Source organism: Ursus americanus, chromosome 5 (assembly GCF_024610735.1).
Source record: "Ursus americanus isolate L20-20 chromosome 5, mUrsAme1.1.p, whole genome shotgun sequence".
Taxonomy (NCBI): Eukaryota; Metazoa; Chordata; class Mammalia; order Carnivora; family Ursidae; genus Ursus; species Ursus americanus.
Window position 1 is genome coordinate 77,641,274 of NC_142131.1, and position 13,308 is coordinate 77,654,581.

Sequence of the window (13,308 nt, forward strand, 5' to 3'; positions counted from 1 at the left end):
TCCTCAGCCTCCACACACAACCAGTGGCAGGTTTCCAGGACAAACTGGACTTAGGGCTTCAAGGTGCCGAAGAAAGACAGTTCTGCCCCTTCAAAGCTTGAAAACCACCCCAAACAAGGAAAACAAACACACATGAAAATACAGAGGACACGCGAACTTGGGGCTTGACCCACAGAGTGTGGGGATGGCTACGAGAGTGCAGCGTCACTGGGATAGAGAACAAGAGTGCGTGAAACATCTGTCACCAAAGAAGGGCCAGAGCAGAGGAGCAGGGGGGCGAGGCATCACCCCATAAGGCACCACCCCTCCCAGTCAGTTCTCAGATCAGAACCCACTGACTGAAGCAGCATCCTAGGAAGGAGGACCCTGCACATGGTGACAAGCGTCGCTGCCTTCATGTCCCCGGTTCTTCCCTACAGGTACCCGCAGCCACTCACCTGGGTGACTGAACCCTGGGACAGGAGGCTAAGCAGTCATGTGAAGGACTGTGGGACACAAGCTCTGAGCGGACCCTGAAACTTGACGACCCGAAGCACCATCATTCCAGTTACGGGATGACACAGGCCTGTGCACACTGTGGAAGGACACTGCTGTCCATCCCACCTGAGTGTGAACGGATTCTGACCCTCCTTCCCAATCAGTATGGAAGAATGCACTTGCTCAGTCAGTGGCTTCACGCCATACTGAGGCCTTACTCATCTGTTCTAGCAACTCTACCGTGGCCAGCACAGCAGCTGCGAACAGGACTACTAGCTGCTTATGCCTCAGTGGTCCACATTCTCTAAGACCACCTAGTTCCCTCCAGGGCTGGACTAGGGACTCAAACTGAGCTATGACATGGACCGCCGTCCTTGCATTCCTTGAGTTTCAATGGTGGTACTAATCTAATTATCCCTGCCACCCCCGCAGATCAGTAATGTTTTTGACTTATCTTGAGGGGATAGTTTCGTGTTTCCACTTGGCCTTCGCCGTCATGATACCTTTTACCTCGCAGGCCAAGGAACCAATGCAGGGGTCCCTCCACCTGCCAGGTGTAATCCGTTCCAATCATACACTTTCAGGATTGGGAGATGACTGCCGGGTGGGCTGTGGACCCAGTAGCCCACTCTGAGCCATGAGAGTCAGACCCTCAGATAGGAAGGTCTGGGTCACTTGCAGGCAGGCCATGGAGACTGGCCAAGGTGACGGCCGAGGGTACGGAGGATGGAGAAGGGAGAGAATGAGCATCTGTTGTGGCCCAGGGAGCAACAGCAGTGATGGGAACTACAGTGTGTCCCAGTGGCCTACCTCTTCTCCATTTCCCCTCAGGAAGAGAGGTCCACAGGGAGCACCGGGGAGCTTCTCCTGGCCTGTGTGGCTCTTGGGCAGTGACGGTATGGGGCCGCAGCTCACGGACTCCGCGGTGGGCAGAGCTCTCTGAGAGCCATACGGCAGCCTGTGGCTCTGTCCTCAGCCCCTCCAAGGGCTCAGACCCGTGCTGCCTTCTGCCGGCCTCTCCGCCCCTCCAGCTCACCCCCTGGATCTTCCTCACAGGCCTTCTCCCAGTACGAGACTCGCATATCTAATCCCATCCTGGCAGCCAATGTGGTCCATGGAAAACCCTACACACTCTCTGGGGACAAAGAACGGCAGAGAGGCAGGGAATGATGTGGCTGAGTGCAGAACATTCCAACTGAGCAAGGCAAGGGGGACCACAACGCCCAGGAAAGGCTCAGGGTGAAGCAGGGATGGGACACTGAGGAAGGTCTGGTCCACATAAAGGTAAAGGCAGACCTCCCAGACTCCCCAGCTCCACTCCGGAAGAGAGGCCTGGCTGGGCTCCTTCTTCACTCCTACGGGCCCATAATCTAGAAAAAACTGAAATAAAGATTCCAGACTCGGGCCTCAGGCACAATAGCAACAGATATGCTGGTATGAGGCACAGGGAGGGCATGGGTGAGGTACCCAGCCTAAAGACAGCGTTCTGTAGCAGAGGTCCACATCCCGCCCCACCCCGCCCCATACAGCCTCTGACACCAGGCATTCTGGGCATTCCGAAAGAAATATTACAAATTTCACAGAGCTCTATGGCATGGCCTTCGAGACTGAAGGGCCATCAAGTGTCCACCACAATTAATGAAAAAATTTCCATATCAAGGCATATCATCATAACATTTCAGAATGCAAGAAATAAAGAAACATTTTTAGAAGATTCCAGAGAGAAAAACACAACAGGGCACTTGCAAAGAATCAGGACTAAGAAATGGTATTAGAAAGCTCAAAAGCCAAACCACACCACACTAAAACAGGGTACTGCATTTGCAACTCGGAGGGCAACTGATTCATAACTAAGAATTCTATATCCAACCAAACTATGAATCACATGACAGGTAGAGCAGAATAAAGAGTTTCAGGCATCAAAAAAGTTTTCCTCCCATGCACCACTTCTGGGGAAGCTGCTGGAGGATGCGTTCCACCAAAACAAGGGAGTAAACTGAGAAAGACGGAAAGAGGTGAGGAAGCAGGTTAGGGAAAGCCCCAGGGAAATGCCAGGGCCGGGGCCAGGATAACCGCTCCGCATCAGGTACGGGGGCAGCCAGTCCAGCTGGGAGAAGCGCTGAGGCTCCAAGAGCAGGATCCCACTGACGACGAAACAGCGCATCACCTGGACACACTGAGAGGAAACCTCGACACCGGGCAGAAAGCTCCGCATTAACTTAGCAAGGAGAGCAGAGAAAACTACTCGCTCCTTGAAAAACAAAACAACAGAGACCGAAATACAAACAAACAAAAGACAAGTGTCATTAACTGCAGGGACAAAAAGTTGAAAGGAAACGACATTCTACCACAGGATAAACAGAAGGCTGAGCAGGGGAGAGCATTTAGGTGGTCACGATGACACACAACACACCGTCCATACTGGCCCAAACCCTATGACACTGCAAATACCCGGGAGGTCAGGGAACGGGAAAGGTGGCGGGGGGAGGGTCTGCATTGGGGAAACGGAGCTAAATCGGTACCTTATGCCCCAAACTGAAAAGAAGGCCAATGATAAAGATCTAATATTATTTCAAGGGATGGGGATAAACACCAAGATAACAGCTAAAAAAAAAAAAAAAAACCTGAGTTTGCTTCTGGGGAGGGAGAAATCAGAAGGAGGATGTGGGGACTCTGTTTTTTTAATAAATATTTGTAGAACTCTTTGATCCTTGATTAAAATAAGGAACAAATCAACCAACTTGTTCAGCGAGTTGCAGAACAGTTACAAACAAGATGATCCCCTGTTTGAAAAGTGTACATTGGAAGGGACATAGATACATACAGATATGTTGGTAGTAGCATGGTCGCTATAAAGTTTGGGAGGAAACACACCCAGCTGCTATCACCGGCCACCCCCAGGCAACAGCAGAGAGCTGGGGGGCTTTCCCTTCTTTTAAGTTTTTGAATCATATAAGGTAGAAAGTGGCGGGGCCATCGGTGTTTTATTTTTCAAATAATTAAATTTTACGTTTAGTATGAAAGCATGTTAATAAGCAAAACTGAAAGTGTGTATCTTGTGCACGGTGTTGTATATGGGAGAAAGAACTGGAAAGGCTCACGGACAACCGTCAACCCACTAACAGGCTCTTGCAGCTCATCACCTCTTAGGTCCTGGCCAGGAGGGTGGGGTGGGCCAATGGGGGCCTCTCACTATTCGCTCTATCTCCCTTTCCCACAATCAGCATGTGGTCCTTCCACGAGCAAGCACAAAGCCTGGCAAGCCCACGAATGTGTGAACGGGTAGAAGACAAAAAGGGGCAGTGGCAAGGCCCGGTGGGGTGGTGGACAGGATGGAGAAGGGGTCCACGGGATCATTTGCTCGGTGTTCTCGGGTTTCTAGACACTGTGCTGGGCAAAGCAGACACCCTTTTGGACTCTCTTTGACATTCTGGTCAGCAGGAGTAAGGACCAAGCAAGCTTCAGGGACTGAATATTTCCGAACATAGGCATGTGTGCTGCAGCCCTGGAAAGGTCTCCAGGAATGGGAGGGTATTGCTTCCCCACGTATCTCTGGGCCCAAGAAGCGAGAAACAAGTAAGGCAAACCGTTTTCCTTTACAAAATTGATAAGGCTTAACACAGTAAGGCCTCGTAATAATAAGGCTGGAAACTTCCTCTAAAGTGTGAATGTAACACAAAATGTGTTTGAGAGCTACTAGGAGCGTCTTCATGTATACAATGGGCTGTGAAAATTTTAGGAAGAGAAATAGAATGGGATGTTGGGAAATGTTTATTTTTAATTAAAAAAAATGGGTAATATCATGCTAAGTGAAAGAAGTCAGTCAGAGAAAGACAAATATCATATGATTTCACTCATATGTGAATTTAAGAAACAAATGGGCAAAACGGGAAAAAAAGAGAGTGAGACAAACCAAAAAACAGACTCCTCACTAGAAGAGAATAACCTGCTGGTCACCAGAGGGCAGGAAGGTAGGGGGATGCGGGAAACAGGGGACGGGGAGGAAGGAGGGCACTTGTGATGAGCACTCGGTGTTGTATGGAAGTGATGAATCACGATGTTGTATGCCTGAAACTAATATTACACTGTATGCTAACTAACTGGAATTTAAATAACTAAAGAAAAAAATGAACAGCACTATTTTAAAAGCTGATTTGTCAACAGAATTTATATTATTTTAAATGAACACCTGGTGGCAGCAAAGGCCGTATTTTAAGTAACCGCACAGGGTCAGGAGCCTGGTGCTTACCAGTGTGCGAGGCCCCAGACAGGCCCTGGGGGGACCAGGGCAGCTGGGTCTTCTCTGGATTGGCGGGCTGCGCCCTTGCGGCCAACATTTCCTGGCACCTAACCGATCTACGGCACCATTGAAAATCTCTCCATTCTTTTCTCTATGAATAGTCCTCATTGTTCCGGTCTCACTATCTTTCTCCCCACACAGATTGCGGTTCAGAGAAATGACAACTTCTTGATGTTGGAATATAATATCTAAAGACAGTCTGTCGACAAAATTAGTATGGTAATAATTTAGGGAATGCTAAGAATGTTTCCAACACAATTCTATTATCTCTGCCTGTAGTCTCACTCAACATTGTAGTTGTCAGAGAACATTCTATCGCGATGTTCTTGCACAGTGATACAAGTCAAAAAATAAACAAAAACTCATAAAACCAGCTTAGAGAATTACACTGTATCTCACTGGTTTTTAAATGTTACTTCCTAACAGAGTACAGGCAACCCTGTCATCCAAATCCCAGTTTAGCAGCTCAAGACGCCCACCCAGCGCCATTCCAAAAGTTCCCACCGGGGGGGGGGGGGGCGCGGGGGGCTGGGAGGCTGGAGTGGCAAAGTTTTATGATTATAAGAAATGGATATTTGGGCCATAATTTATGTATGATTTCTCAAGCAATGGTATCATTTATTACTTAGCCTCTAACTTTCCCCCACCCCAAACCTAAATGTCTGCCTCATTAAAAATGGTATTTTAAATACGGCAAATATATTAACAACTAACGATAGATGATTCCGGGTAAATAATATTTGGGAGTTCTCTGTTCTATTCTTGTAACTTTTAAATTTGAAGTTACTTCAAAATTAAAGGTTAAACAAAAGTACGTTTTCTTCTGCAGCATCAAACCCAGCAGCTCAACCTGCATGAAGAGTGGCTCTTGTGGGCTCGGGCAAACGAGGCGCCCCACGAATGTCTTCTAATCTCAGTGGTATTTGGGAACTCAACACGGTCCCATAGTTTCTTTGGATTCTTGACACTGGCAACTTTTTAAAAAATATCAAGTTCTTCTGTACCGGGAGAATCACGATAATAAAATGACTGTGATTTTAAAAATAAAGCCGACATGGTGTCACTACTTACTCTATGAATGATACCAGCTGAATGCAGATGTTTAATACCACAGAGCATCTGGTAAAGAAGGTAGGACATTCTTTCATGGTCCAACTCCATGTGAATAACCTGACATAAGTTAGCATCCATTAATTCCATAACCAAATACCTGGGGGAGAAAAAGATCAGCCATGTACACATAAAAATCACCCAAAATTCCTTTATGGTTACTAAACTATATTTATATGAAACAGTAATAATTTATTACTTACTACTGAGTTACTTCACTGGCTAAAATTAAAAAAAAAAGATAACTTGTTTTTTCTAATTATTTATAAGGTATCTTGTAAAAAAAACCCAAACATACAATGGAATTTGGTAGTTTAAAAAAAAACAACCTGTCAACATCATGTATTTCAAGTTGAAAAAAATTTTATATCATAGTAAATAGAATCTCAAATATTCAAATTCTGCCAAATCTTTATTTATTTCTTGCTTGGATCATACTTACCAGTAACAGAAACCTTGCTGTTACTTCTCTCACGTTCAGAAAACATTTGACCTTCTCCCCCACGGCTATGCCCCATATTCTTGTTCTTTTTGCAAGCAAAACTCCCCAAAGAGGTATCTATACTGGGCATCTCCAATTCCTCTCCCATTCTTTCTGAAGCCCACTTCCATGGGGCTCGTGCCCCACCACTCTGCTGAAACTGTCCTCGCCAAGGCCCCCGATGACTTACTCGCATGCTGCTAAGTCCAACGGCCTGTCCTACAGTCCTGGCTGGCCACGCCTTGCTCCTCTCCCCATCTTCTTACTGTTGGGGGTGCCAATGCTCGGTTCTTGGCCTCCTTCTCTTCTCTGACTCTCACAGTCTTGCTGATCTCCTCTGGTCTCTGGTCTCAACACCATCCACAGACCGTCAACTCTCATGTTCATATCTTCCGCCCAGACCTCTCTCCTGAACGTCAGGCTCATGAATCTAACTGCCCACGTCCCAGGCCTACTTGGGTATCCAGGAGGCATCTTGAGGCCCACGTCCAAAATTGAGCCCCCGGTTCGATTCCCCCTCCCCCTCCAGTCTGCTTGGCCTAGAGCCCTCATCATCTCAGCGGGAGCCCCTGCAAGGGGCTCAGGCCAGCACCAGGTGTCGCCCTCAGCTCCTCCTTCCTCAGAGGGCAGCGCTCCTCACAGGTGGCTCCCCCTTCAGGACAGTTTCAGCCTCCAGTCTCTCCCCTTTACTTAGTACCCTCTGGTCTGAACGCAACCACCATAACCCTCCCCTACATTGCTGCGACAGCCTCCTCGCAGGGCTTGTGTCCCCACCCCTGACGGTGGGTTCCCAACACAGACACTAGAGTTATTCTGTGGAAATGTAAGTCAGGGAAGCTCACTCCTCTGCTGAGCCTTACTGCATTGCCCTGGAGTAAAAGGCCTCGAGGCCCAGGAGGGTCTGGCCTCATCACTTCTCCGAGCCCACTCTCTTCTCTCCTCTGCCCCCGTTGCTCCAGCCGCACTGGCCACTTGCAGCTCTCAGAGCACAGCAGGCAGGGCCTCACTTCCACTTCTTTGTACTCCCTTTCCTTCTATCTTGATGCCATCTTCTCTCAAAGATCTGCAGGACTAACCCTGAGCCTCCCGGTCCAGTGAGGTCTTTCTCCAACCACCATGCTTAGGATGCAACCTGACCCCAGCTCACTTCTTCCAGAGCACTTGCGACACCCTTATGATGGCGGCACTTCCTGACCTCCGTTGACTGCGTATCTTCTCTGGCTTCCGCGAAGCTCTAAGAGTGAGTATGACCGCCTGCAATTTTTAATCATAAAAGGGAGTTTTGCCTGTTTGGGTCACTAAAGCATGCCAAGTCCAAGAGAGTGCCTAGCACACGAGCAGCAATCAAATATTTGTTGAATGAAGGCACCAGTCAATTTAGGATGAGTTGGGCATTATATTTCAGTATGATAAATTAACATTTTATCGTTTGTAAGATAATTCTATTTTAGATTTTGGAATCGCACAACATTTAGTGACATAATGATTTCAAATAATAATTCCAAACACTTGAACCTTATCATCCTGGCTTTCGGGGGGACTGGAGAAAAACATTTTATAGTTCCGCAAAGCAAATCAGGAGCGTGCAATGGTCACTGTCTGCTCCGAAGAATTATTCCCAGTCATCCTTTATCGGTTATGGAGATGATAATATCTGGGCACAAACAGTTGAATATTATTATCTATCTTCCTTAATATTTCTCCTCCACAGAAAAAAAGTGGCCAAATACATTGCTACCTACATTTCCTAAGTAAAAAGAGCAATTACTTTCTTTTCTAAATTTTTAGTCCTCGATACATAGTGCATTACTGAGTAAAAATGATACTTACACATCTTGAAATTCTTCTAGAGTCTTTTGTGGTGTAAACACATTTAATAAACTAATTATCTGAAAAGAGAAGATTTGTTATTCCTCAGCATGTCGGGTAACTCTACTTAATTATAAAAACTGAGTTTGACATTAAAATGCATTAAAACTGAAAAACAAATCATAGCAGAGCTCGGTATTTATTATTGTTATTAGTTTTACCAAAGCATCCTATTACGTGGTATTTGAGAAAAGTTAAATGATTAGGATCCTCACCTTGGAAATAAGATATACTTTTAATCAAATCACATTTGATGTGTCTCTAGTAACTTATTATGACAGAATTTTAACACATAATGTCCTTCAGGCTCTGAACATAAAAAGGTAGACATTATGGGTAGAAAAACACCAAAGCAATATGTAACTCTGCAAACTGAAATATGATCTACACATTTCTGTAGTTTTGAAATATGAAGGCGAAATCTGTATTTCTAGTATGATGAAGAGGAACCCCTCATGATGTTACTTATGGACTTGAAGGGGGTTCTAGAAAGGCCTCTACCGCAAGGCCTTGGCCCCGGCACCCCAACAGTTAAACACTGAGTCCCACCACTTGAGAATCAAACACACATCCTCAATCATTTCAAATGACCCAGGGAAAGATGAATGGCTGAGAATACAGGATTGGTGTGCCTGGCTAACCGACTGCAAAATAAAACCGGATCCAAACTTAATCTGCACATCAACTCCAAGTGGAACAAAGATTTAAATGTAAACCATGAAACCACAAAACATTAAAATGTGGATAAACATTTATGTAATCCTGGTGCATAAAAGCCTTTTCTAAGCATGACAGGAAACCTAGAACATGTGTTATGTTAAAGCCAAACCAAGACCAACAAACCAAAAGAGAAAGAAAGAAAAAAAAAAAAACTAGTATGGTAAAAGCAACGTAAATGAGGTCAAATGGAAAAGAAGTGAGGGTTGACAGCTTTAATATACAAAGATACTCTATAAATGCATAAAAGAGACCGGCAGCCCGAGAGAAAAACGGTCAAAGGCCATGGGAAACACATCTTTTAAAAATAAATGGCTAATAAAGTATGGAAAGAAATGAATCTCACAAGTAAGAATGAGATACCATTTGTCATCTCTCAGATTGGCAAAGTACCACAAGAACAAAAATCAACCATATGTCCCTAGTGCTGGGGGGAATTCTGAAATAAAACACATTCTTAGATACTCTTTTTTTTCCCCTCAGATAATCTTAATGAAAATGTAAAATTGACAGTCCTCCTTGAGGTCAGTTTGTCAGCACATATTAAAATCAGAAGTGTGCAGTACACGCTAAGGACGCTTGTTGCAGCACGGGTTATAACAGCAAAAACTGTAAGCAATCTAAATATCCAGTTAACAGGGGCCTGGGTAAATAAATTATTGTGCATGTGTACTGCGTAATGTGTTTGAGGCCCAGAAACATTCCACGAGGGAAAAGGCAGGATGCACCATAACATAGCTGATCGTGTTCACGTACGTACGTACGTACGTACACGTGTGAGAATGCTCACCAAAATGTTAACGATAATGATCTGAGGGAGTCAATGATCTTTGTCTTCTTGTTTATATTGTTTGAATTAAAAAAAAAAATAAAAGCCATACTTTTGTGCAACCTGAAAAAAAATGTTAAACATATAAGTAAAACAAAGCATGCGTTGGAGAAATTAAAAAACAAACTCAAACCACGGACTCAAAAGAAGAAATCTTAGTTTTGTATGTAATGTCCCCACACCGGAAGATCCAGCAAAATGCTAAAACAAAGGGAGGCACGTAGAGTTGAGCGTAGCCTTAAATACTCCTCCCCTGCAACAAAAAAGAGGTCACAAGGGGTCATCTCCAAAGCCCCTTGCAGACAAAACATTTTATGATTTTTTATACCATGACAAGGTTATCAAAATCATGCTCATGATAATGCTCAGAGACCAGCAGCGGACATACGATGGGCCGAGTACCTCATTTTCTGGAGAAATACAATTTCTCTTTGAAATTGACAGTGCTTCGATTTCTGTGGAGGTGCCAAGCACAGCCGTCTTGAATATCACAACACCCACTCACATTTACTTAGAACTGAGATGTCCGTTGTACAAGGTAAGAAGCTACTTTATAGAACAACGTTTTTCTAAAAAATTATCTAGTTGTTCCTCAGTTTCTTAGGTCAATATGGTTGCCATTTTACAGAAACAGTGAAAATCAAATGATTACAGGGTTAACGGATATTGCTGTCAGACCTAGACTGGACCATGATGCTTCTTGCAGACTTCAATTTCCCCGATGCTGATAAAGAATTTTGTCAAGAAAATAGAACCACTTAAATAGTTCCTGTTATGACTAGTTTACCTGAGGTCTGAACTCAATGTATTTCCAAAGACCCACAAGAGGACCACATCATGGACCACGTTATACAAAGGAAACAGGAACATAACTTACATTTTTATGATTGACACATTTTAAGAGGACGAGTTCACGGTAAGCTCTCTTTGCATGAGTTTGATTCTGAAAAGGACGGCTTAGTTTCTTGACTGCAACATTTATCCCAAGAACTGTATCAAAAGCAGCACTATAATCAGGAAATACAACAAGGCACCCATTAGGATGAATCCTGGAAAAGACTGCAATGCACAATATCCATTCAGTGTATTCCCTTTTTAAATAAGTAACAAATAAGGAAATGTCTTTCTGCTTGTTTCAGCAAGGTAAGCTGGCTGCAAGTGTGGGACGGACGAATGGACTCCTTTGCAGAGGCACAAACATGGCAGGTGCAGTTAGGAGGCACACTGACTTCTCCTTATATGAGCTGAGATTATTATATTCAGAACCAAGTAATTTAATACAAAGCATGTAAGACCAGCCAAGAAGTGAAGTCTTCAGTTTAAATATGCCAACAGGTTGAAAAAGAGTCACTGGTTATCACAGATTACGATGTACGTATAATCTGGCGTATCACAGTGGAGGAAATGGTTGAGCTCATGAGAGGGATATAACAAACACAAGCTTTGATTGTGTTTTTCCCAGACAAAAGAATCTAGAAAGAAAACAGAAGCCAAGCTCTCAGCTCATGGTAAATCCCCATGATACAAAACCCCTAACGCAAGCAATGGCTATATATAAAATTCGACTAGAAATAACTCCTTGTACTAGTATAGTAAGAATAAAATCTTGCAGAGGCTGCATTTCTGGCATCTCAAGTTCCCAGCTGAAATTCATGGTTCCTTTTTTTCCTCCAGAAAATAGACAGGAAAAACTGAGTAGCCTGATTGTGCATTTTGTACAAACTGGTACAAATGGCACTACTGTCAGAGGTTAAAAGCTGCTAAGGACCACGTGAGAACCGGAGCGCCGTCTAAAATATTGCTTCCATGTATTTATTCAGTTTGTAACATTGTCTCCACTGATTCACTGCTATTAATTTTTCTTTTTTTTCTTGCCAACAACTCTCACCTAATTGGATCTGTTTTAAATTGAAGGCTAGAAACTCCATGTTACTTTGTAATTATTTCTAATTCAGGTCACATTACGTGTACACGTATACACATATGTAAATCCACATGCCCACATGCAAACACACCATTCACAGCAATCATAAAATGTTTAAGATAAATCTGTGCAAAAAATATACACACGTCTATTTGTACCCACATTTATTTCTCAGTCTTAAGAATTTGAAAGCAGACACACCGTTTTTGATCTCAAAAGTTTTTGTCCAAAATGAGCCAAAAGGACTTAATCTGGAGCCTCTGAGCGGACACATACTTCCACTCCTAGTTCCAACCCTTGGAGCGACCGCCTTTAATTATGTCTGGTTTTAATTCTTGTGGTCCCTTCTCAACGCCAAAGAATATATTTTTATCAGCATTTCCTCATTTATCGACTTCAGAAATTGTCTAACTGCCCCAAAACTGAAGATTTAGTCACTTTACTTAAAAGCCCCAACTCCTCCCAGTTTTTTGCTCTTGTGTTATTTTAAACTTTTCCCTCGGTTACCTTAGTAACTTTAAATAACGTGCCTAAACTGCTTGGTCCATCAACGTTCAAGGGAACCTCGGGACCCACAGTGCGTAAGACGAGACCATCACATTCCATCTCTTTGGCCTCCAGCGCTCTACTCTCCCTTCCTCCAAACTCTGTCTCAAATGGTCACGCCAGAGGACATATCTGTTTGGTTTCTACAACGAAGTCTTCCGCGTTTCTTCTTCTAGACGTGTCTAAACGTTGAAAACCAAGTCACAGAGAGTGCGTATGCGTGCACAGGTCAACGTTCCTAATTGCGGAGCTGGGATGTTATTTCATTTTCTAAGGGATCACATGACCCTTGTTGCCGCTCACAAGAGAATGAGATTATTTCCCGATTGAAGTCAAATGGATTTTCTTTTCTTACATTCCATCAATTGCTCAAACATCACGTCCTTTTAAAGTTGTTTGACGCTTAGACCATGACGTTTTCTAGCTTTTCCACCACAAATTTCTTTTTTTTTTTTAAAGATTTATTTATTTATTTATTCGACAGAGACAGCCAGTGAGAGAGGGAACACAAGCAGGGGGAGTGGGAGAGGAAGAAGCAGGCTCATAGCAGAGGAGCCTGATGTGGGGCTCGATCCCATAACGCCAGGATCACGCCCTGAGCCGAAGGCAGACGCTTAACCGGTGTGCCACCCAGGCGCCCCTCCACCACGAATTTCTAATAAGCATTTCTCTTAAGAGAAGAAAAATGCCCCTTTCTTCAGCCTCTCCCCAGGACTCCTACCTTCTCACTCACATTATTGTTTGGAGTCTACTCCATTCTTTTTGATGATATTTTTTCTTGGAGTTCAAGGCCTGGTACACAGCTACACCCTGGGATTTCTTTTCACTGGCCTCCATGTGTCTGGTCATAGACGTTCTTGTATTCACTCTCTTGGTGGAATACATTCTCAAGGAATTTCCTCAGAAAAAGTGCATGGAAGATAAATGATCTTATTCTGCCCTCAGCCTTGATTGATAGTTTGTCTTCTGACTTCAAATTCAATTTACTCTCAGAACTCCACGGATTTCCAACATTGAGTATTGGTGAGAAGGCGACACCTGATATTCGTTCCTTG

At 44.0% G+C, this 13,308-nt stretch overlaps 1 protein-coding gene across 5 annotated transcripts in view; it reads right to left on the bottom strand.

The window, feature by feature from the left end:
- Positions 1–13,308, bottom strand: part of MAPK9 (mitogen-activated protein kinase 9) — a 50,207-nt gene that overhangs the window by 13,852 nt on the left and 23,047 nt on the right. For 4 of the 5 annotated variants that reach the window (XM_045795003.2, XM_045795004.2, XM_045795002.2 and 1 more), the window contains exons 3-5: positions 10,661–10,790; positions 8,199–8,257; positions 5,849–5,987 (exon numbers count right to left, since the gene is read on the bottom strand). In XM_045795003.2, coding sequence (XP_045650959.1) covers positions 5,849–5,987; positions 8,199–8,257; positions 10,661–10,790 — 328 coding nt within the window. The remainder of the gene's footprint in view (positions 1–5,848; positions 5,988–8,198; positions 8,258–10,660; positions 10,791–13,308) is intronic. The other variant, XM_087862402.1, reaches the window with a different exon arrangement.